Genomic DNA, 25,670 nt, shown 5'->3' on the forward strand with positions numbered 1-25,670 from the left:
TTAACATCCCTATGATTTTGTCACTCAATACATACTCTGCCCAAAGACTATGCACAAGCGAAAAACCAAAGGACACATTTCTTCAGTTTCACATTTGACTGTCTGAATAAGTGTATTCATCCCCTCTCTATTCATAATGATGCCCAGAGCCTAACAGCACCGCTCAGGATGGACTGAGAGGTTTTTGGCATCTCCCACGTTCTCACTGCCAAATTTGTACTTGCAACCTACAACCTGGCATTCACTTCCATCCATAGAGATCCAAGCACATGTTGAAAGCTCTAAATTTGTCTGTTCACAACTGACAATAAAATGTGTGTCTGTTGTTCTCGAATCTATATGAAAATACATGGATTTGTAAGTTCTATTATGAAAAACCAAATAGTGTTGTTTTGTGCCATTTAACGTGTCTGTTAATGTATTTGTGTGGGTTTCAGTGTGAGAAGAAAAAAGAGTTAGGGAGAGCAGACCAAATAATAAAAAATCTATATGTCTCAGTTTATTTTTATATTCTGTTATCTGTTTATTCTGTTTATGTTATATATGGTAATATTCTGCCAGTGGCAATAATGAAAGTGCCCATGCTTTTCATTATTACCGAGAAGTAATACATGTATAAGATGTATTATATGTTTGTATTGTGTGTTTTTTTCATTTCCTTTGTGTTTCTTGAACTGTAATGAGAGTCTCTTTACTTTTCTTTTTCTTTTCTTTTTTTACTTTCACTTGACCCCAAACCCCGGCTCAATGTCCCTCCCCATCAAACACGATTGTGTTTGCAAATACACATTCTGTGTGTGATCTTGACCTCTCTGCTGTAAGAGTACATGTGAATGTGTTACATGTGTTAGGACACAAAGCCTGAACCCTTGCACAGAGTCCTTGGTTGCCTGGTTAGAAACAGCAGCTTAATTACTATATGCTAATTCAAATGTCTCTTTGCATTTCCTCTCTAGATACAAACACACAGCATGGTTCACAAATGCCTGTCAACGGATGCTAATGTACTAGATTGCCTAGTACAGCGATCTTGGAGCTCTTCTTAACTACAATGTGGCCTGGATGGTAGCCACTAAAAGACATGTGAAACAAAACACCACCCCAAATTCACCTCAGCAACGTTAGACATGATGCATTCAACAACACCAAATACGTAGGCTAACTGATCGTCCTAGCAATGGATTTGCAAATCTAGACTTAATGTTGATCCTCTGATCCCTTAAGTAATCTATTTGCCCATTCAGGATGCCAGCCAAAGAGAAGATACACTGAGCTAAGGATTCTGATTGGCTTTGCTGTGATCTCCAGCCCCAACCCTTCAGCTCTGGGCGTTTGTCCCTCAGAGGTCAATGCGGGTCAACTTTATCATTAATCACTCATCCAGATGACTGACATAGTCTTTGCCAATGAACTCATAGAAGGGGGGGACACTGCAAAAAAGGAAGCCCACCCTTAAATAATAGGAGCCTGGGTACCACTCCCAGTGCTGGACAAGCAGCTGCTCTGCACAAGTGTTTTTAGTAAGGCTACACCAGCTCCAAAGCTGCCATCCAGAATCTGTGGAGAGGGACAAGTGTTCCGAGCACAATCACATGATAACTGGAAGTATCAGCACACCATGCTGCTTGACAACAACCGCCCAACAAGACAGCATGTGTCTCTCACACATAAACTCAACTACAGCTCTGGTGTGACAACCTATGGGCACACTGTATTTCTCACGGCACACTTGAATCAGCCCCGCTCAATCAGCTGTTCATTCCCAATCAGAAACGCACACATTCTTCCACCTTAGGCATCTGATGATATATTTAGACCGATGACAACTGCACAGCACATCTGCCTTCACTTCATTCCCTGTGGAACGCCGGGAGCAGCACATGCCATCTAATGCAAATTATGTTCTATACGTTCGAGGTTCGTCTCACATGTTGTCAAGACCATGCAGATAGTTACCGGAGCCACACTGACACCTGCACCCGCCGTCGTATCCCAAAACCAGCATTTACTCTACAGAGGAGGGAGGAAGGGAGTGGAGAAAAAGCAAGAGCCTTACCGGTGAGAGCCCAACCACAGGAGACACCAGGGTACAGACGAAAAAGAAATGTGTCTGCGCGAGGAAAACGCAACCACCCCGTGCTCCGCCACCAAATCAATTTCACACTCTCTCACCTCCCCGCCACTGTGATGTCACTCATTCATTCGCTTCTCCGTAGCCATGGCAACTCTGCCGCTTGTAGCTGTTCATTCTTCTACATCTGCCTCTCTCTCTCTCTCCCCCTCTCTCTCTCTTTCTACATACCTCCCCCTCTCCAGACCCCAGTGAAGCCAGCCCACTTACTCCATCTGAGGGGAACAGTTACACCCCCAGCCTCACTTGCATCATTAACCACCCCCCCACGCCCACCCCCTCAAGATCACACCGTGGAGCTGGTGTAAAAAAAAACAATGAGTAGGATGGTCCAAAACACAAAAAGGGGAGTGGCCCAGATTCACCTCATGTAGCGTGCACGCCCTGCAGAGTTTGTGGTCAAACAGACGCACTTTTATTCAAGGCAGACAAAGACAACTGCCAGACAAGGGAGACACAACAGAGACCGTTTGCCTGGAATCTCTTGTTTAGACATGAGCCAGCTGTCCCGTTTGCACACAGACATACAGCAAAAACACAACATGCAATGGAGCCGGAGAGCTGTTGCACAGATGTGTTTTGAAATTCCCTAATGCCCACACGCCCACACAAACCCAAAACGCTCAACACTGCAGTGGGGTACAGTGTGAGGCGATGAATAGTTAATGACCACTGCTGTCATTACTACAGAACATCCACTAATAATCCTCACGTTGACCTTGATAAAGCAGGAGGAAACCTGTCTCTTCGAGAGACAAATCCAACAAAGATACACCCCCCCCATTCAATTACCAGCTGCCTTCTCCCTCCGAACAGATTTCTTCTTGAGGCTAGTCCCTGTTTTCATAACTTCCACAGGCTTAAGATGCTCATGACTACCTTACTTCAACCCCTTCAACCTGTTCACTTATCACACACTAGCCTTTCTTATATATGAAAATCTCTGCTCTGCCTTTTAACCACACTCACGCAAAGAGGAACAGATAGACGCATAAACGGTATGTGTCCGTCTGTTCCAAGTAAACTACAGAGTGCTTATGGAAGACAGAGAGACAGAGGAGGATATTTTGGAAAAAGATGCATCTCCTTTGTGTCAAGTCTCTACATACTTTATCTGGTTTATTATAATGGGAGAAAATCGCTCCATCTGCACAAATCCCTTACATTTTTTAATCTCATGGTTCCCTCTCGCATAATTAATAGGGGATTTATCCTACTAAAAAAGAGCACGGTCTAACTTCTCAGCCTATTTCTGCATGCATCATAATTCATAGTTTATTTCAACTGTCCACTATTAACACCATGTTCTCCAAAATCTATGTAGCTCTCTTTGTATCATTATTATTAGAGCTCAAAACTATATTTTAGACAGCCATACACCTTTCTCCACTTACTATTCATTCATTGTACATTATGGATTATAATCTTCTATCCAACCTCACTAGCTTCTAACTAGCCTTTACTAGCTTCGAAAAAGCTTATAATTAAATTCAGACTAACATCTAATTAGCTGCTAACTAGTGCCTGACTAGACTTTAACTCATTCTTATTAACTTCTGACTAGCATCTAACTAGCATAAGCTTAAAACTAGCCCATTCTAACTTCAAAATAGCATTTACTAGCTTCTAACTAGCACTTAACATATATATTTCTAATAAGTGTCTACTATCTTCATAATAGCATCTACTTGCTTCGATCTGGTATAAACTACTAATAAGTCTCTACTAGATTCTAGCTAGGATGTAATTAGCTTCTAACTGTATAAACCTCCAATTAGCTTCCATTAGCTTCTACGTAGCCCTGTCTAGCGTCTAAGTAGGATGCAACTAGCTTCTAACTAGCATAACGATTCTGAATGGTCTCTACTATCCCTATGTAGCCTCCTTTAGCTTCAAACAAGGATGTAACTAGTTATAATTAGCATAAACATCTAGCTAGCATCCAACTAGTTTGTATTTGGTATTGTGATGTCGCAGGAGTGTTAGCATAGTGGAGCTAGGTTAACAGTTTTTTTTACCTCTGTGAGAGTTGAAAGCTGTGTTGCTTTCATCCCTCATCCCTCCATCCCTCCATCCATCCAGCTCGTAGCCTTTACCTGTGTCCTCTCCTTTAACTCAATCACTTTGCCCCATGAGCAGGCTGCTGGAGCAGGTGTTGTGTAGAAGTTGGTTTACCTCAACAACATATGCACCTTCTGGGTTTTATTCTGTTTCCCCTGCAGGGATTTGACTCCACCCTTTCCTTCCCCTTCTGGCTCAGTGCAGTGCTAGAAACACATCAGAACCAATCAGAACTGACTAATTGAATTAATTAATGAACTTAATTATTAGTCCTGGTGGATTATTTAACAGCCGCACAATAAGTAGGTTAATGATCCTCCCATCCTAACTGTCTGTGACAGAGTGGAACTGCCTGTTCTCAGAATCTGTCATAATGTCCCTTAATCTATTAGCACTTCACTGGTACGGCATGAACCCTTCAAGTTATCACACTTTCCTCCCACAAGTCCTTATTGCTCTCATTTATTTATTACCCCCCCCACCCCCAGTCCCAGTCCCAGAGGTGAGCGTGTGGTCAGAGCTCCAGTTGAGCTAAAAGCCCTCGACTCCGGTATAAGGTCAATTGGAAAATGTAAGAAGGTGAAGGGAGGTGGGAGATGGAGACAGAGTAAGTACTGTGAGTATTAAATCTTGGAATTGAGGTCCATCAGGGGCATGAAATTACCAGCATGTAGTAGTTTGAATCACACAGGCTCACACTCGCACTGACTACGCACACACACCTTAGGAGGGAGCCTACGATCTGAAGCCCGAGTAATTTACGACAAAGTATGCTCTGAGGTGTCTCTTTAACCAGGCATTACCTCGCTGCTCAGGATTGCACTTTGAGCAAAGGGACAGAAATTCAAGACGATCAAACTGTCCTTTATTGCTCCTTCCTCCTCCTTCTTTTTACCCTTCACAATGTTTCACCAGCAAGCCGACCATGCTGTGCGCAATCTTCTCCACTGTTTGCCTCACAAAAGCAGCTTATTGCCTCACTTTTTCATACGCATGTCCTCTGTTTCTCGACTTCATGCAGTGCCCCCTCTAAACCTGCCTGTTTGGAATGGGCTGTTTGCTTGGCCTGTGGTGATGCTGGTTGCTGCTTTCCTGCTGAAACTGTAAACGGCAGCAAGTGAGCCGCGGCGAGTAAAGACCGACTACAGTCCACAGAACCAGGGATGGAAGTTGTGCCACCGCTGCTGCACAAGGAGCTGTTCACCTGTTTATTCAAATTTTGCCAAAGCTCGATTCAGTATGCAGAGCTGTGAATTGGAGAATAAGTCATTGTGTCCTAAATGTGCTGTTTGGCCCGAATGACAACGTCACTTTTGTCGATGAGTCGAGCTGCCTCTGCTGATTGTGTATGAACAAAGTTTATTAATGTTAAACGTATTGCATGTCCAAATCGCTCAAGATTTAATACCAAAAGTCCTTGGGGCCTTAACAAAACACTTTCCAAGTGTGAAGCTGAAAAGTTGAACAACTCTCGAGATATACTTGCCACGGACAAACTGGGCTTTTGTGCGACAACAGTTTGTTCCACAGTACGTGAGCATGATGGTATGTTGGAGTGTATCATGTCAGAGGGGAGCATCATGCCCCATTAAGTGCTGACCTAATTGTATCAGTGTTGAATGTGAGAGATGACGTGTTTAAAGTCAGGCACACAAACATCAGAGTCTGATGTTGTCTTTCATCTGAGCATAAATTCCCCCCACGGCTTCTCAGAGGGATCAAAGCAGGGTTTTTTTTTAAAGGGAATAGATAACCAATCCTGTTCGAAGCACTAACATGGCTCTGCAGCTGGGCTCATGCTCAGCACCCATGTGTTGCATTGTCCAGCTGCGAGCAAGAGAATCTGGGTGACGGACTAGTGTTTGTGTGCAAGGGGAAGAGGGTCTGTGTGTGTGTGTGTGTGTGTGTGTGTGTGTGTGTGTGTGTGTGTGTGTGTGTGTGTGTGTGTGTGTGTGTGTGTGTGTGTGTGTGTGTGTGTGTGTGTCTGTGTGTGTGTGTGTGTGTGTGTCTGTGTTGGCTTGTGACTTGATCGTGATGGGAGCAGTGAAGCGGCTAGATCGCATCCACCTGCCCTGATACATCCTAGAGTGTTGAGAACCAGCTGCTTCATTATTTTCTACCTCTTCTTCCTTCTCACCTCTTTCTTCTAGAGAAAGTGTCCTATAATAGCCCTGGAAACAAAACAAAGTCCACAAGGCCGCCAGTCACATGCCAGTGGCGGCAAGCCAGTATGAGTACGAGGAAGCCTTCTTTTAGAAAGCTGAGGTCAAGTGGGAACCATGAGCCTCCTATTCCTCCGATAGAGATTATCCTATGGGGCTTGGTCAACCTTTGATGATATTATTTCATCAGATGGGGAAAATCTCTGACCAAAGGTTTGGATTTAATCTTGGCCTTCTGGCTTCCACTCCCAAATAACATGTTGTTATTGCTGCTGCTGCCAGCAGTGCTTCCTACCACCTGTCATTATCGCTGCTCCTGTTTGACTTCACCAACTGTCCTGCTCCCAAGGCCTCAACCACAAGAATAGTCTGGGATATAATACTCATTTCAGGATAATTCTTCATCTAATGCACCTGAGATATAAAGGAAAATGAAAAAGACTCATAATTCATGTTTGGTTTAACCGTTTTACATCTTATATTATATTTTCAACAATTTGAGTCCATCAAAAAAGGCTCTAGCTTCCAGAGTTGGACATGAGTATTTTACTATAATAGGCAATATTTGACACAAATTCAAATAGGATAATTCCATTTATCTGTTCAAAGTATTACTACATTTGTCAGTAGTTTTTGGGTCTGAAGATGAAAAAAGTATGTTAATGAAAATAAATCTATGAGTGGAGTTCGACAGAAGTCAGACTACTACACCTTGCATTAAATAGCATAACAAACCTAAATCACAGTAAACACTTTAAGCTGTTTCAGCTATATACATTTAATTAATCTATTTTCCATGTTCTGCAATGTGAGTCTGAAAACTCTTTTTATGCAGAATATGGAAAAAAATGTTTTAAAGGAATAACTTTGTTTTTTGATTAAATGATTTTGAGACAGTTCCAGTCTCAACATTCCTGTTCAAAGTCTCACTCCTATTATTTAATAAATTTTCATACTAAATGACTGCGATCAAGTCCACCAGTTATAAATAGCACATATTGGGGTGGATTACAATTTGCACTAATCAGATTTAAGAGTGAGATAAATCTATGGCTTCCCCAGATGAACGGTAACCCCCTTAATCCCCCACACCCCCACTTCTGTCTGCTCACTCAGCTGTCCGCTCTTTGACGTCAGGCGCATGAAATCCATCTATCTACTCACCGTCTGTCTACACGTGTGTGTGGGGGGGGGGGGGGGGGGGGGGGGGCTAGGGTTAGGGTTAGGGTTGTCTGTCAGGGGGGCTGGAAAGGAAATCCAGTAAATGTGGGGACCAGTCGGTTCCACCTAAGAATAGATCAGCTGGTTGACAGGTGAACAGTTGGACATACAACAATGTAGAGATGAGGAGACAGATATGCTCACATGAAGGTGGCAGTGTTTTATTAGTCTTAACTTTCTGAGCTTTATGCAGCCAGGACTTTTAAAGTCAGAACATGTCCTTACACACCTCCACGAACAACAAGTATCACCCTCTTCAATCATGTATCAAAGGTCTCATTTCAATTCTGCCAAAGCCACGTAGCCTCCGCATTGTAACACAGCCGGTGCTCTGCATTACACGAGTGAAACAGTGGGTGGGGGGGGTGTATATTCCTTGAACCCCTCCGGAGTTCTGACAGCAGCAGATCCATCACAAATCTTTCGAGGAGGAAAAAAGTCCCCCCCACCTCTCCCCATGCTGCTCTTCGTCATCTTCCGGTGTTGCTCATAAATCAAGCCATAATTATAAGGGAGGGTTGGTGACTAGCTCCTGAGAGCATGTGGCTCAACAGCTGACCACAGCGCAGGGGACTGGGCTATGTCCTGACACAGACCGAGATCTCAGATGTTAGTGTCTTGCCAGCTTCATCTAAAGACTAGCAGTAGCAGGAGGAGTCATATTTGGGGGGGGGGGGGGGGTATTCAAGACGAAAGAGAAGAGATTGAAATGAAACTGCTGGAAAACTGCACTGCTGATGATCTTTTCAGTTTAGAGAGAATGTGATACATCCATGCACACTGCCAGACACAAAGGCCCACAATCCAAGAGGACAGATGGGTGTAGCACAAACACACACACACACACACGCACCCACGCATGCACACACACACACACCCACACACACATGGACACGTATTGCCATTATACATTCCCTAGCCCCTCTTAACCATCACAACTAAATGCCTAATGCCATTCCTTACCTTAACCCTAACTTAAACCTAGTTCTAACCCTAAAACCAAGTCTTATCTCTCAAACAGCCCATAAAAAGTAGGTGAGAAAGTGAAATGTTTTCACTTTCCCAGCGTTTAACCTAAACCTAACCTAACCTATAAAACATGTTGCATTTTTAACATTATGAGGACTTGTTTTTTGTACCCACAAGAAAGCAAAGGCCCTTTGATATGAATGTGAGATTCAGTGTGTAAACAGATTCCGTGTGCAAACAGATTTGTTTATGTGCTTGGGGGGTTAATGGTCCTTCTTGTACATCAGTTAACCATGATTGATTTTTTTTACACAATGTTCAACAGTCACCTCTCTGCATCCTGTCAACACAAGGGTTTAACACCAACAACAACACACACACACACACACACACACACACACACACACACAGACACACACACACACACACACGCACACACATACAAACCCGGGCGTGAGTAGCCTCTCAGCCATCTGAATGAGCCCATCTGTGAGCTCCTTAGAAACAAAAGCAGACTTTTATGTTCTTGTGTGTTACTCAGCTACATTCACAGTCACATCAGCCGGTGAAGCCTGTGCTCCTCTCTGCTCTTTTCTCTCTCCTCCCACCCCTAGGCTCATCTCTGTGTCTGTAATTCCCTGCTTCACGTTGCTTTTCCCTTTACCTCTCCTCTAACTCTCCTCCTCCGTCTAAACACCGAGACACACGCAGGCACCGTACACATCACAAAAAAACGACTGGAAGCGTGTGGCTGAGAGCTGCCCAAGGTCTTCTGAAACTGGAACCATTCCCAACCGACATCCAGCATATCCCAAAGGCTTTTTGGAGGGCTGCGTGTTTGTGTGCGTGTGCAGTGGGAACAAGCCAACAAACCTGTTTCCCTTTTCCTGCGCTGCCAGCCAGCACACATGCAACATCTCAGGGCAAACAACAGCTAACAAAGAGGGAAAATAAGGCGAAGAAACCTGCAGCCAGTGAGCAAAGATAATGCAAGAATAGAAATATATACATTTGAAGAAACAGGAACAAAGAAAGACATTTGACGCTTTGGTTCAGTTTTGGAGACAAATTAATGCTGGATGAAGGGTTCAAAATCAAAGCAAGAGCAAATTGCCAGTGGTGTGCCACCGGGCCTTCTGTGACCAAAACCCACAGACAAACAAGAGACAAGTGGCACCTCACCTCACTGCAACGTTTCCCATGGCCCCTCGATTCTGTCTCTCCGGCTGAGAGAAAAACATCCAGAGACGATCTGGTCTCAGCTGCAAAGATTTGAAAGACTTTCAGAGTGCACGAGGGAGGAATCAACTCCCAGCTCACACTACATCTACACCCATAGGCTAAAATCCACCGCTGACATCCCATCAGAGAGAGAGAGAGAGAGAAAGAGAGAGGGGGGGGGGGGGGTGTGCCAATTTGGCTGAATGAAGAGGGAGTAGTTAAAAGGGAGAGAGAGCAGGAGTCAGTGAGAGAGAAAGTAGAGGGAGATTTAGGAGTTTGTCGGTGAGTATGCCAGTGTGTGCCTGTGTCTGCCTGTGTGTGTGTGTGTTTGTGTGTGTGTATGAGAGAGAGAGTGAGAGAGAGAGAGAGAGAGAGAGAGAGAGAGAGAGAGAGAGAGAGAGAGAGAGAGAGAGGGGAAGAAATAGAAAGAGAGTGAGACAGGAGTTTAAATCTCTAATTACTGCTGGTTATCAGGAGCCCGTAAGCAGCTGGTGGGAATGATTGACGCAGGACTCTATACACACACACACACACACACAAAACACCAGTGCAACAGAGTGTGTGTGTGTGTGTGTGTGTGTGTGTGTGTGTGTGTGTGTGTGTGTGTGTGTGTGTGTGTGTGTGTGTGTGTGTGTGTGTGCATGGTGTGAGTTTGTGTTAGGGGGAGGAGAATCAAACACTCACACAATGAACTAAAAAGTGAGACCAGAGTGAAAACAGGAGGACAAACAAAGCAGCATGCGGCAGATGTGCGGAGCAAGAAGACCCGCTCCTCCCAACGCCATGCTTCCTCTCCACTTCCCTCTCATCTCCTTCTACTCCTTCCTTCCCCCCACTTTGTCACAGAAAGCAGGAGATGGGTGATATTAGACATAAACCTTCAAACTGTATATGTGGAACTTTGTCTTTTTTTCCCTTGTTTTGAGGGATGATACTGGTTGCGTCCGTCCTTCCCACTCTCATGAATGCAATACCCCTAGAGCCCTGTAAGGTTTTCTTCAGATTTGTTGGAAACGTTCACTTTGACTGATAAGATGGTGGTAGTCAGCACAGCCGTTCATTTGGGCTCAGTTGTGAGCTGATTTGGTTGCGGAAGGTCAAGGTCACTGACCTCACAGAAGGCCATAATACAGGAATGAATGCGGTGATTATGACACATTTTCAGACAATAGGATAAAATAATGAAGTGATGGCGTTTCATATCCAAATGGTCAAAGATCAGCTTCAATGGGACATCATAAAGCACTGACCGTTATTGAACACCAAAATAGGTGAGGAGGTTGAGACTGTGACTATATTTTCTGTAGCTTGACTTTCACTCCATCTACTTGATGGATTGGTGATGCATTTTTGTAGAGAGAATGATGGTTCCCAGAGGATGTGTACTGATGGTGATGATCTTACTTTTTCTGTAGCATCACTATGAAGGTCATATTTTGGTTTTGAATTAAATATTGCAAAAACTACTCGAAATTAAATAAAAAGCTCAAAACAAAGCTGTGGTTAAGTGAAGCTGGGGCTGCAGTAGGCTCTTGATTACCCTTAAAACAATAACAGCAATTTATTCAAATGTACATAATAAACAAGTAAATAATGTAGAACAAGAACAAGCCCAGATGAATATTGCTGCTTCTGTGACGTTGCCAAAAAAAAACACATAAAGCAGAGTACAAAGTGGGAGCTGGCGATGGAGAGAGAAGGTGTGTGTGTGTGTGTGTGCGTGTGTGTGTGTGTGTGTGTGTGTGTGTGTGTGTGTGTGTTAATGTTTCCCTCTACTCTATATAATAGACTGATGTCCTTGAGAAAAAAGACCAGCAAAAAGCAAGATTTATCAGACTCAGCCTTATAATATGCTCTTTTCTTGCGTACATGCAGATTGCACGACCGCCATTTCAATCTTGGTTGGATTCCATGCCGACGCAGAAGAAGTACATGAATTATGGATGAGTTATATTCCAACAGATCCTATGTAAGTCAGGGAAGGATAAAAAAAAAGAAGCTAAACGTGTGTGTTAACGTGGTTAAAAAAACAAATAAACCAGCCGCTCTGCCGGGTTGGTCCCGTTTTTCGGATCAAAACCAATTTGTGTCTCCTAAAGTTGAATCGATTAAAAATCTACAGCATGGCAAGCGCAGACAACATGGTGTTTAGAGTTTAGAGTAATGGATGGCACAATCCAGTTTGTTGATAAACCAAATCCTCACTTAAATGAGAAATCCAGGCAGTGCTGCTGCCAGTTCGGCTGGAGGGCTCTGGATCAGCCTGATTACTTTGGGCTGACTGCAGCAGATCAGAGTAATCCCTACATTTTTGAGTATGTACATGGAATGACTGTGGTGCACACTGCAGCCCAGTGAGATGATGTGAGTGTCGTATAGTGTACATGTATGTGCATGCGTGTGTATGGTTGTGCATGTGCAAATGTATGTCTGTTCTACAAATGCTGCGGCGCAGGTCGGAGTGTGCTTGCGGCAGACAGAGCATGCTGGGTTTTATAATCAGGATTCAGGGTTCACCTTTAGACCCTGTCATCAGTCAGACCTGTCCTCAAGCTCACAAACAGGGGACGAGGGAGGAGGGAGGAAATCAAAGGGCAGATGGGGACAAGTGATGCAGCCTGAAAAATGAGAGAGCGAAGGAGTGAGCGCGGCGTTCCCTCAACCAGAGGAACTTCTGCAGCTGCTGCGGGTTGTGTGGAAAGATAGTGGAGTCGCTCGACTAATTTAAAATCGTGATTTAATCAAAGTGTGTATTCAGACTAATAATAAAGACTGACGGATCAAAGGCTGACACATACGCAGCATCTGCCTCTCGTGTAGAACAAATATAAACCTGGATAAACCACAAATATTGACACTTTTATTGTATAAAGAGCGTAGACTGTTTAAGAGGATGGAAGACATGACTGATCCCCAAGGTGAAGCTAAAGCATATGGATATGCCACCTGGTGGTTAGCTACAGTATATTCCACCCCCCTAACCCCCTATGTTAAAGGGATAGTTCACCCAAAAGGAAAATCCAATCATCGCCTACTCACCACAATGCGATGGAGGGGTGGGTGAAGTGTTTAAATTCCCAAAACAATTTTGGAGTTTCAGTGGTAAACAGTGTTGCAGCCAAATCCAATACAAGTAACTGGGGATCACTTCTTTCAACGTAAAAGAAAACAAGAACACAAGAAGACAAACACAAACACAACAAATGCCTTTATACTGATCCTGTGGTATCATTCAAGTGTTAACTGATAACTGATGAGTGTTTTATTAGTTAAAGTGAGAGCAGGTCAGAGTGGATGAGGAAACAGAAACTCCAGCTGGGTACAAACCAACCGCAGCTCTGCTCTGATCATTGATTCACTTCCCGGCTGCTTCACGTTATCGCTCTTCAGGCTCGCCAGATTCTGGTATTTCACATGATGACCTGAGACGATGATGATATACAAAATAAACGTTAATAATGTTCACGCTGGGTGGAATGAACGTCGTAAAATGTAAACTGATTTGTTGTTCGTCATTCACAAAAAATATGAATGCGTTCAAAGAACGCTGTTCATGCACGACACTGCTCCTCTCGAGTGACGAGATGATAGACACGGCGTGATTGAATCACCAAGGTGCAAGTGCAACATCCGACATATGACAAAAGCATGTTAGTGCATGCCCTCCTGGCAGCCATAGAGATTGAACTGCATTGCCTGCAGTTTGAAAAAAAAAAGTCTTACAATGAAGGTCTATCAGAGCGAGGTTGAACTATTCCTTTAGGGATAGTCTGATGGACCAAGTACATGTGAAGTAAATTATTTCCGTCATTTTAGGTGGTTATTTGACAAATGGCGGTGAAACCTCATGATTGAGAGCTGACTGATTGGTTGAGCATGTCATATGTATAGATGGGACCTTGCTACCACGTCTCAAATCCGCTGCAGACTCTGTTATAAATGTGCAAGATTGCAGCGTTTATATCTGGGACATTTTGACCTCATTTGTAATAGTGGGAGGAAGTGGAGACCCATCGTCCATGTTAATATGAAGACAAGAGTATAAAAACATCTACTTGAAAATCCCTTCATGGGAGAATGATGTTAATATGGGGTCGTGTGAGGTTGTGGGCCATCTGTCTGGAAAAGAAAAAGGCTGGAAACCACAGATCTGATGGGAACTGATCATTCCATGAATGTACTGCTCACCTCACACAAAAAAAACATACACACAACACAACCAACTTTTCCAATGGGATGAGCATGAGGAGGACTTTGAATCCGTCATAGGGTTATATCCTGCTCACACTTTGTTTGTTGCATTAGAGACTCTGCCTAAAACACTGAGGCTATTGAAAACAGCAACAACAATAAAAATGAAATTGCATTTGCTATAAAATAGCTGTTACACTGTAATAAAAGTTTGTGACATCAACTATCTTAACTTTATTTTTCTTGTCACAAGCTGAAAAAGTGTATATGCAATAAATAGCCTGCTCCATCCATCTGTTTTGTATGTGCTTAATATGGCTCTGTGCGATGGCAACATGTGTGTGAGTGTGTGAACTACACACAGTGTCAGCATGTGTACACAGCAGGTCTCATTTCACGATTCTCCGGTCAGACGCTGGTTTCTCTTTTGAGAGGCAAGCCCACCAATGACATCAGCTTCCGCCAACACACCAGCCGTCACTATGGCACCGCACAAAGACATTTCTGACCCAGAGGGGGGGGGGGGGGGGGGGGGGGGGGGGGGCATCGTGCCTGATGCATTTATAGGAGAGGTCTGGGCTCTGCTTCCCTCTTCTCTTATGCCCTCCTGCTCCTCCTCCTCCTTTTTCTCTCATTTTCTGTTTGTACAGCCGCCTGCTCTGTTTACCAGATCATCAAAGAGCTTTTCTGACTTCTATGGCTGCAACACCCTGACTCTGGCCTTCTCCCCTTATGTGTATTAGCTGCGTACAGCCTCTCTCTTCTCTTCCGCTCTCTCTTCCACTAAGAGCTACTTCTATCCATTAAAGTCCATTTGAAATCTTTCTTTCCCAGAGTTCTATTTCAGAATGTATCCCCCCCCCCCCCCCCCCCCTTCTTTTCTCCTCGTCTCCCTTCTTGTCAAATGGAGCCATGACTCCGAGGGCAATATGCCTGGTGCAGAAGTGACCACCCACTGGGCTTTGTCTAACTCTTTGCCCCAGCAGACAGAAGGCCGGTCTGTCTGTCTGTCTAAGTGAAGGAGAGAGAGAGAGAGAGAGAGAGAGAGAGAGAGAGAGAGAGAGAGAGAGAGAGAGAGAGAGAGAGAGAGAGAGAATGGCAGGTGGTGAGAAGAGAGTTAAATTAAAAATATGGTATTTTTTTTATAGGTTTACGATGACAGGGTCGTCAAACAAAACAAATAGCTGGTTCATTTTCAATTATGCCGTTATGTTGTTGAAATGTTTAATTGGAATAAGATTTTCCTGGAGCGTCGTACCACAAACCACTATTAGGCATCTTTGCCCCCAATGTAAATCACTTCTGCCATTTTAAAGTCTGAAATTTGTAGTTTTTATATTTATATTAATCCAATCTGTTTGTCTCCTATTTGCTTTACCAAAATGTTTTATCTTTGTCAGTCTTTGTCACACAGCTTCTTAACAACAAACATGGAACAGTTTGATTCAAAGTTATTTTCAGAATTTGTTGTGATGGAGAATCTGAACAGAGGATCGACCACCACACAAAACCTCTGTGGCGTAAATGAAGCGCTCATTGTATATCACCCGTAGGTGAAATAGTTGACATCAGTATTGATAGATATCCATTATCCATACACATTATATTGTCTTGACATGTCATGCAAAACCATGTATGATAATCAATATTCAAATCACGATAATCCAAAGATCATCTTAACATTAAATTGAATTGTTGCCCAGTCCTGTTGTGTTTCTTCTTATTAACTGTCTTTTCCTGCTCAGCCTTAGTTTGATTTGTCACTTTGCTGCCTTTTTTCCCTCTAGTGGTCACCTTTGGAACAACAACTTCCAACCAGGCTCCAGATGATGTCATCGCTTCAGACTCTCGCTTTAATGTCATATAATTTAGACATGTGCAAGTAGACAAAAACAGAGCTGTGGCATTGGGATGACAACCAGACTCAGATTGAAACTGCTAAAAGAACTAAGCATATGAAGAAAACACGATTTCAGTGGTACAGTGACGGAAAGTTTATTATCAATGAATTTAACAGTATAAGAATGAAGTGACACACAACCTTCAAGTCATATCATGTGTTTGTGAATATTTCAAGAAAAATTTAACTGATTCTGGCAGTTTTATTTTGAGAATATATTGTCCTGATGTGCGGTAAAAAAAAGAACACAATAGAGCTATAGCATAAGGTACATATACGTGTAAATCGTATGAAACATCATTCATTCAGTGCAGAGATGTCTTCCTCCCTCAAACATCCAAAGTCAAACTTCCCAGTATGAAACCTCTTTTCCAATGACAGCAGAGTCCCCCGGGTCCAAGGTGAGGTGACACCATTCAGGCCAGTTTGACAGCACCCAGGAAGGTGGCGTCTCCGTCCAGGGACACGCTGGCTGTGGAACGTGGGATCAGAAGCTCCAAGTGGTCACCGACCTCCAGCTTCACAATACCTGAGGGATGCACATGTGCCCATCAGACCTAGAAAGGGCATTCCCCTTCCCCCTCCACAGACATCTATCAACCAGTTTCTGATGCACATTCAGTATGCAGCCATAGGCACACACACACACACACATACAAACACACACACACACAGGTTGACTCAAGAGGAAAAACATGCTGTCCTGCACCAGCTGTGAAACAAGTGACCACCGGCTCACCCCCTGTGTAGCAGGTGTTGTAAGGGTAGACAGGGTTCATGGTCTGGATGCAGCGGAACAGGATCACATACTGAGGCTCATCTCCCACCACGTTCCTCTTCCTCCGGATCACCACGTGACCCATTGCAAAGGTGCTGTCCATGTAGTAGACCTGTGGGATCCACATTTACTGGGTTAAATCTATAGGATGTGGTACCCGTGTGGACTTTAACATGTGTCAACAGTCCGTTGAATGGTGGAGTTATTGCATCACTTGCACTTCCTCTTTCAGGTCTGTGAACCAACCGTATGCTTCGATGGAAAACACACTATTTTAATTCACAATGTGGAGATGTACCCCTACTGTCAAATCTTATGAATGTCAGACAGAGCAGCGGCGCCTCCATGTGGACAAACTACGCAACGACAACAAAGAGTCCGTACCTGACTGTACACGAAGAAGAAGCCCTCCTCTCTGACCAAGATGCTGTCCCCGTCTGTCTCCAGGGCCGAGCCCCTCCTCAGTCCAGCCTGCCACGGGATACCTGTGTGTGGCTCCAAGTCAAATTCTGATCAAAAACAAACGAGAAAACATTTCAATGCACCTAAAGCTAAAGATCGGATCCAGCATTCAGTGAGCTAGTTGTAGATCGGGGGTTGATTCATACGTGAATATATCATTTTCTGTGATGAAATATTATTTTGACTCTAATATAGGTATTTAGTGTTAATTGCAGGAAGCCAGATCTGACACTACTTGACTATTATTATTAACAAAACTACTACCACGTCTACTACTACTACTACCTCTACTACTACTACTAATGAAGATGACGATTGTACTTTATTATCAGAACCTGAAGTTTGTTGTCATATAGCAGCTCCATTTACAACATCGCAGACAACAAAAATCTAGACATGAGGAAGCAAAAATACATTTGATATGACATCCAAATCACAAAAAGTTAAAATAAAAGACAACACTATAAATATGTAACATTATAAAACAAAGGAAAATGATATTCACAGCCCTTTAACGTACATGAGATCCTATTTAATCTTAGGATTGACTGGAGTTTTTCTGTCTCACCTTATTAAATCCTGGGTACCTTGTATCTCTGGTTGGATAGTAACAATCTGTAATCTAGTTCTAGAAGCTTTTTTTCCTTCTCACAGTCGCTAAGTGTTTGTTGTGTGAACTGCTTCTCTATAATACTGTAAGGTCTCGACCTCACACTGTTAAGTGCCTTGAGATAATGTGTGTTGTGAGGACAGGCATACTCTACCTTTCCTGAAGGTTTTCCTGCTGTTGTTTGCCAGAAGCTGTAGACAAGGCTGAGAAACTGGGACAAGAAAAAGGTAAGAGACGTTAAAACCACTCTGCAGTTTTCTTCACATTGTCTATCCACTGTTGTGTCTAATTTTTCTTCTGCTCCTTCCAGTATTTCTTACAGTATTTTTACTTTCAGTTTTTACCCCTGAGAATCGTTATATTGCACAACCAGATGGTGAGAACTGGCACGGTATCAGCTAACCACAAGGACATGAAAATTTCTTCCTGACAACATGTCTATCACCAGAGCTGATGAGTCATTCACACTTGGCTGTTGTTAGTCGGTTGTTCTGGGGAACGTTTCCTTCTCTTTTCATGGGTCCAGAGATCTAGAGTGTCAAAACTGTAAAAGTCCTCTGAGACCAATGTGTGATTTTGAGCCGCATGAATAACATCGATGCGACATTGAAGTGGGAAGTATCCTGACATTAAGGTTTGAAGACCTTAAACACAGGAAATGAGGTTGGTCATATACTTTATGTCTTTTACAAGTATTCCAAAAACATTCAAATCCGTCTCTTTAACAGCAGACTGTGAGACTCAGGTGCAAACTCCTCTGTCTAACCTGATGTCTCTGCTGCGGCCACCAGCCTCCTCCTCCTGATGAGGGTGTGAGCAGGTTGCTGGTGTATCGTCTCTTGGCCGCTTCTAGTGCTGCTGATGTTCTCACTCTGCGGACACACAACATAGTCCTTACAAACACACTAGCAACACAACGTCGCGCACGTCTCCACAACCCTGATGTGTGTGTGTTGTTGTGTCGTCCTCTCACCTGGCCTACAGGATTGACCTCTTGACCCTCCTCTCGCCTGCGACCGACCTCGGCCCTGAGTCCCTCCACCTCGGCCCTGAGAGCTATCAGCTGGTACAGGGACAAAGCTGAGAGAGAGGACGAGGTGACAGCAGCGAGTGTCAGGAGGAAAATGGGCCAGGACAGCCTCCCTTCACCTGTCTCGTGTCCAGTCCCAGGCTTCACACCTGTCAGAACTGCCATCACAGCGGCCCGTACAATCCCTGGAGACTTCACACTGGCAGCATGACTGATCTCATGCCTGAACCGCGATGGCCCCTCCTCTCACAGAATCGGCAGTTGGAATGGTGGATGTCGGTGTCTGCCTCGATTCCGCTCGACTGACTCTCTCAACTCTCGCTTTTTGTCCTCCGGTAGCCGGTTCCACTTTAGTCAGGGGGACTACTCAGAGCACATTCAGTTTATATTTAAGAAAGAAAAAAACAGCTTCCCCTCTACTGTTCCGCTCGGCTGACCACACTCAGCTTCCTGCCTGACACATCGCTCCCGTCTTTCTCTCCATCTGGCTGCTTCAAAATGATAAAACACGTATCAGCTTCTGCACATTAAGACGGGTGAGGTGTGCGATCGAGTGGGCACAGGAAGGACGGTCACGGCACATGAGATGAGCGACATAGCGAAAGAAGGAAGTAGAACAAATAACTTCAACTCTGGATGGCAACATAACAGAAAAACAAACGACCTGCTACTCTCACAAACCAAAAAAGACATTAATCAATTTAGAGCTGGAACAAAATTCACACAAAACATGAACTTTCAATGTATCAATTTATTGCATGTTACAGTACAGAAAATAGAAAGTGAAAATGTGTGTTTACAAAAGAAGTTGTCGACATTGGTTTGGAGATAGAAAGGAAACACAAACTCAAAATGGAGAAAGATGAGTCATTCAGATGTCATTGTTTTTCTTCAGTGTACAGTTACTGCAAGTCACCGCAAATGTACACAAGGAAGGTCAGCGCTGTTCACGACTCTTCATTATCGCCTTCCAGCATTCAAAAGGAAACCAACACTTTGAACAGAATTCAATCCACTCTGTTCAAAACAACGTGAACATTCAAAAACAAACACGTCCCATAGTGCATTCCTGCAGTAGCTGGCAAATTATTTTCTTAAAAGAAAAAAGTGACATTCAGGGTTCGTCCATTTCTGTTCACGTGTTGGACATTTGGCTAGAACAAGGACTCTTATATTCCATTTGCTTCATAGCAGCCACTGAAACAATACAAAATAATGAGAAGTCCCCGCTTATTTCCTTGAATGAAGAAATAGCACAGACGTCAAGCAACAGCAGAAGTGTCTAAAGCAAAAATTGTGAAACGAAAGGAGTGTCAATTCACATGGTTGCACAATGTGCTTTCCCTACCCAAAATGTGATGGGATCAAATCATTTGAACTGAATGCATTCAAGTCAGCATATGGATTTGTAATATAATACAAAAATGTCTGGTCAAGAGGGAGGAAGAGGGAGGAAACACGATCAATAAATGATTTGTTATAAAGCACACTATGTTATTTAAGACCACGATTTACATTCATAGAAGCCTTCAGTCCCTTTCAGTTGGTATCGCTCTGGCACAATCTGGCCTTTGGGTGATGTGAGATTTTGTTTAGCGTACTGTTTACAAACAGCATCAAATATGGCTGGAGAGATCAGTCGAGTGTTTTCGAATGGCTTTGATACCACTGCAGTGCAGCGAGCAGATAACAGTGTTTGAATCATCCGGCTCTGCTCCGTCCCCTGGAAGACATTTGAGAAAAGTTGATCAACTCATGAGAAGCCCTCCAAGTGAGTTAAGCCATTTCGCCACACTGAGAATGGGGAAAGATGATAATCGCTAACAAATTATTACAACATCTGATTGAAACAAGCTTATGTTATTTTGAGTTCGGCAACCGGTCACTGTGCCCATCCTGACTGTCTCTAACGGCCGTTTGGAAATCACTTGCTACAGCAGAAAATGTACAAGGGGACAATAGCAACAGCCCTTTTTATGAAGACAAATTAAAATAAAAAATCTTAAATTCAGGTTAAGCTTAACATGAGGCCTCATAAATCTGTGTTAGACAGATAAAAGTATGTATTTGCAAATGTTTCCCTTATGGAATTTGTGTATTTCTATGTTGATGTGTCTGTGCTTGTCAGTTATCCAAGTCAGGGTATTTTCACAAGTTGTGCATGTGTACATCATCAGCTTGTACATGATCAAGCCCGGTTACCTGCCCATCTCCCTCTCGTGACAATGTGTTGATCTGCACTGGAGGAAATCGGTTGTTAAGGTGTGACGTGTGATATCTGTTTCCAGAACCAAGCTCTGGTTCCTAGCTTTAATTGTGGATGTCCGATGGTGGAACAGATAATAAATAGTTGGAAAAAAAATAAGTTTGTCTTTTCCCCCTGTATGCTAGTGCTATTTAGCTAGACTTAGTTGAGCAACATAGAAGCAATTACTGTGTGAAATGAAGTTGATTAAATTAGTTTATTAGAAACTTTAAAATATTTGGTCAATTTGAACTCTTATTGATGCCTAATTAAAAAAAGTGATGATTCTGAATAAAGTCAGAGGTTCTGCCTTTGTTGTTTGATTGCGACCTGAAGGTTTGGACCTGGATAGGGAGATTATCCAACTTAACAGGATGATGGAAACACCGATAGGATTTTCTATTAATTAGACTTTACCCTAAAAAAGACCAAATCTGTGTTAGACTCATCTTAGCTTCTGCTGAACCTTAGAATAATGTTTTGCATTAAATGAGGCATTAGGAGAGTCAGTATCAGTTTCAATCTACAACTCGTTGGGTGTTAATAAATACATTATTGGATTGTATTAGACTTAAAGAAATCTGAACCCATTCTTTAATAACAAACCACACATGGAGCAATTGCTCCACATTACAAGATCCAAAGTTTCTCCAAAGCAACTGGAGGCCATTTGATGGTAAACTCATTGTGTGACAGTTGTTTTAAAAGGACACAGTAACAAGGAGGATCTCTTGTAGCTTCTTCCAAACACACTGAAGCAGAAGCAGTTCGACAGGAAACAAGATCCGAGGAACATATTTTTAAAGGCGGAAGTATGAAGCATTGTCATCTAATCTTTCTGAGCACTTCATCTCAGTCAGTGCTTTTATTCCTGACTGAATATTTACTCAATATCACAAGCTCTTGTTAAGCTGCGGTATCTGACAATATTTCCAATCAAATATATTAATATTAATCACCACACTGTCATGACATGCCAAGCTGCTGCAAGTACTCCTAGCGCCAAAGGGTAGAGAAAAAAAACCAAAGATCCTTATGCGCCTCCAAGTATTGCTGTTGTTTGCGAACACTTAAACACAAAAATCTTAACAAAAAGGTTCCAAAAGTGCAAAATATGAACAGATTTTATATGTGTACTGTATATATACAGTATAGGCCTACATGTTATCAGTGTCTGATACTGTCTACTAGAAGAAGAGTTCATTTCTAGTAGTAATCAACTTTCTCTGAAATGTGGTCATTAAACCGTTACATTTTTATTCATTTCTGCCGACCCATTACAGCTGATTCTTCTGTGGTTGTGACATGTCTTGCCGTGTGGGTGTATGTGCTGGAGTCATTCATGAAATGTCATAAAAACATGCATTCATAGCGGCAACACAAAAGATCCCTTGAGGGTTTGTTACCCGCTCAAAATACCTTGAAATAGTCAAAATAGACATTTTCACAAAAGGTAAAATCACAGAAAGAGTAAGATTAAATAAAAACCCAGAAAAAGCATAGAAAATGTACATTCTTTCCAAAAATCATTAAGTCCCTCGAATCCAGTTTGTGACTTCATCCAGCCCCTAGGTAGAAGTCGACAGTCCCTCTCCGACAGATGGTTTTTCAGATGATGGTGACGCTCGATGAGGTCTGATTACTCTCCTCGTGGGCGTGGCTCTTCAGCAGGTCTTTCATGAATTGCTCCAGACTAGCGAAGTAGCCCTGACACTGCCACGTGTCGTTGTGCGTTCCCTCTGGAAAGATGGCCAGGCGTTTAGTCCGTGCAGGAGACAGCTCATACAGTTGTTTCATCATAACTGGTGGGATGAGCTGGTCTGACAGGCCAGACACAAACAGAGAGGGCATGCGGCACAGCGCCACCTGTCGATAGGACAGGAACTGATTCCTATAGCACCACAGGGGCAGCAAGCGCATTGGTATGAAGGAGAAGAGCGTCGCTGCCATGTGGGGAATACTGAGGAAGGTGTTTTCAACAATAACAGCTGCTACCCGGTGAGGGTTGGCTGATGCCAAGCGCACGGCCACAGCGCCTCCTAGTGAGCGGCCAAAGAGTACCACCTTTGTCTTGTCCAGATCAGGACGAGTCATGACATAGTCCAGTGTGGCCTCCGCATCCAGGTACAGCCCATCCTCACTGGGCTCACCCTCGCTCTTTCCATAGCCACGATAGTCCACCAGCACTACATTGGCTTTCAGATTGACCAGCATCAGCAGAGCATTTGGCACCCTGTGACCAATATTGCCAGCATTGCCATGGAAATAAAGGATGGTAGGTGGAGCAGAGGACGTTGGGCTGTTTTGATTACCAGGGCTGACTCCAGGGGGCGTGTCCCCTCCAGTGTAACGAAGCAGGATGAGGTTGAGCTTCACACCGTCCTTGGTGCGGACGTGGACATTCTCATGTGGGATTCCGGTGGGCATGGGGACATAGAGACGAGAGGATGAGGGCTGGTCAGGGAAGTAGAGGAGCACATCCTGAAATTTGTAGAGGATGCCTGTGACTGAGGCCAGGATGAGAGCGAGAAGAAAAAATCCTCCGTACAGGTGGAAGGTGAGGATGAGGGCCAACAGGGAGACTCGACAGGCACCCCAGGACCAGGAGACCAGGGCGAGGGTACAACGCTCCACTGCCCCCCACAGCCTCCAGGGCTTCTCCATGGCTAGACACGGGCTGAGTCACACAACAAACACACTGCAAACAGAGACCAACAAGTGAGTACACACAGGAATTAAATAGGGAATCTAGAAAGACATGTTTTGCCAAACACAAATATGACCAAAAAAAATTACATGAATCTTGGCATTACTGCATAACCATATAGATTAAGTTATTCTGGATAAGTGCATTATTCTTTGTACACTTCATTTAAAATATTGCCCAATTAATTGCTTATATAATCAGGATAAAATTCCATGAAATGCAGGAAGAACAACAAAAATATTAGATGCGAGATTCTGTACTCTTAAAAAATACGACATTGTAAGAAATGAACAATTGATTATCATAATAGCAACCTTTTCATGTTTATCTACTCAAAGGATATTGTCAGGTTTGTTGAATGCTTGTTCAACACTGCAGACATAAATATAGGTTTAAGAACAGTAAAAAGACAATAAAATAATTACACCAAAGTGCGGACAAAGCCTAAACACACAAGCCAATAAAAGAAGATGGGACATTGAACCCATGTGGACTGATTCTGTCGTTCAGTCAGTGCAGCTGCTGAACAGCACTTAGCATTACATATATCCGGTGTTCGTGCACCAACACAAATGCGTTGTGACTGCGTGACTGGCACAGGTTCAGTGACAGGCAGCTCCAACCATCGCTTGTCACACACACAGATAGAAAACACTGCTGATCCTGGACAGATGTGCCCTGCTGGGCCTTCACCTGGTGAACTGGATCAGACTGGTGCATCCAGCTAGAGCCAGAGTGAGCTGACAGTGTTGAGGAAACGTAACCCCCCCCCCCCCCCCCCACACACTAACACACCTTTAGTGAACCAGAAGTGGGCAGATGTAAGAACAGATGTGGCTAGCATGCACAGCAGTGGTGCTACTACATTACAGCACCGAGCGGGAGAGCGCGCTGCTGTGGCTGGACGCTGAATCAATATTAGATCATCACTGTTACTAAATCTGAAAACCTGGCATGACCCCACCCAGCTGGCGACAAGCACTACCTGAGACTAGAGGAGCTGTGACGCTAGCCGGCTAACATTAGCTCAGGGCTGATGTCAGCAATCGCTCAGGAACATCTATTTGTCGGGACTCTGAAAAACAGAGAATGTGACGCGACTGCGAAACCACAGCGAAGCTTCTTAAACCCGATCCAGCTGTTTAGCTCAGTAGCAGCGATGCTAACGAGGAAGCTAGCATCGGCTTCCTGACGGCTGCTGCTAACACAACTAGCCACCAGAGCCACAAACTCACCCGTCTCTCATTCTCAGGGCCTCGGCTGCATTTTGCACAGTTTTCATCCAACGACACAGAGACACGTAGATACGGTCACTGTCACTCAGCTGTGAAGCAGCTCAAGGAACTACAGTGAAGAGTTGACTGGTGAAAACCCGAGATGAGGGAGATGCTACAGAGGTGAGCAGCATTACTGGTGTAACCGTAATCAGGTCCGTGTTGAGCTCAGCACAAGGAAGGTTCCTAGTGCTGCAGCGGTTTGTTTTTGGTAAATTATGAAATGGAGAGAAGCAAACACCGCTGACAACGTATTAATATTATAATATTTAATTTACATATATTATGTTTATATTCTTATCTATATTATTATTTATGATGTATTCTGGTTCATATAACCTGTGTGCTGTTCGATTTTAGTCCACCAGATGCCGCTAATCGGCAGAAGTAGAAGATAATACAGAAAACTCACAGACTGATAATTTGAAATACAAAAATGAAAGTAGTTGGTCGAGGGATGCTTCCTGAATAATGATCAGTACTTTTTCTCAATATGGCACAAATAAGCAGGGGACCATACATATTATATATCACCATGCCTGACATAAAGTAAATACACACACATACATTTATTTTTATTGTTTATACTTTCAAGTCAAAGTCGACTTTATTGTCAATTCTGCCATATGTACTGCATGGAGAAGGGATTGAAATGCAGTTTACTCTGATCCATGGTGTAAACACAGAACATATATTATCCAGCATAAT

General features: G+C 43.5%; 2 protein-coding genes across 3 annotated transcripts; both read right to left on the reverse strand.

Annotated features, from left to right (window-relative positions):
- Nucleotides 1-15,935: 15,935 nt before the first annotated feature.
- On the reverse strand, nucleotides 15,936-19,324 carry tnfsf13b (TNF superfamily member 13b). 2 transcript variants are annotated; one of them, XM_053439402.1, is made up of 6 exons: nucleotides 18,680-19,324; nucleotides 18,473-18,599; nucleotides 17,861-17,917; nucleotides 17,019-17,143; nucleotides 16,596-16,746; nucleotides 15,936-16,385 (listed from the first exon to the last, which is right to left on the reverse strand). In XM_053439402.1, the coding sequence occupies exons 1-6, from the start codon at nucleotides 18,899-18,901 to the stop codon at nucleotides 16,273-16,275; spliced, it is 795 nt and encodes a 264-aa protein (XP_053295377.1). In that variant the 5' UTR covers nucleotides 18,902-19,324; the 3' UTR covers nucleotides 15,936-16,272. The 2 variants fall into 2 exon arrangements, with proteins under 2 accessions (XP_053295377.1, XP_053295378.1); XM_053439403.1 differs by having other exon boundaries at nucleotides 18,473-18,578; nucleotides 18,680-19,320.
- A 1,855-nt stretch (nucleotides 19,325-21,179) lies between these two features.
- abhd13 (abhydrolase domain containing 13) lies at nucleotides 21,180-25,112 on the reverse strand. The gene is made up of 2 exons (XM_053439401.1): nucleotides 24,924-25,112; nucleotides 21,180-23,679 (listed from the first exon to the last, which is right to left on the reverse strand). The coding sequence occupies exon 2, from the start codon at nucleotides 23,643-23,645 to the stop codon at nucleotides 22,590-22,592; it is 1,056 nt and encodes a 351-aa protein (XP_053295376.1). The 5' UTR covers nucleotides 23,646-23,679; nucleotides 24,924-25,112; the 3' UTR covers nucleotides 21,180-22,589.
- Between the last annotated feature and the right edge of the window lie 558 nt (nucleotides 25,113-25,670).

The sequence above is a fragment of the Pleuronectes platessa genome, chromosome 14, assembly GCF_947347685.1.
Source record: "Pleuronectes platessa chromosome 14, fPlePla1.1, whole genome shotgun sequence".
In the NCBI taxonomy this organism is placed as follows: domain Eukaryota; kingdom Metazoa; phylum Chordata; class Actinopteri; order Pleuronectiformes; family Pleuronectidae; genus Pleuronectes; species Pleuronectes platessa.

Coding starts and splice junctions, on each gene's coding strand:
- tnfsf13b (XM_053439402.1), bottom strand. CDS start 18,901: ATGGCAGTTCTGACAGGTGTGAAGCCTGGGACTGGACACGAGACAGGT. Junction 18,600..18,679: donor AGGTCAATCCTGTAGGCCAG/GTGAGAGGACGA, acceptor TGTGTTTGTAAG/GACTATGTTGTGTGTCCGCA. Junction 17,144..17,860: donor CAGGAAAACCTTCAGGAAAG/GTAGAGTATGCC, acceptor GTTTTTGATCAG/AATTTGACTTGGAGCCACAC.
- abhd13 (XM_053439401.1), bottom strand. CDS start 23,645: ATGGAGAAGCCCTGGAGGCTGTGGGGGGCAGTGGAGCGTTGTACCCTC.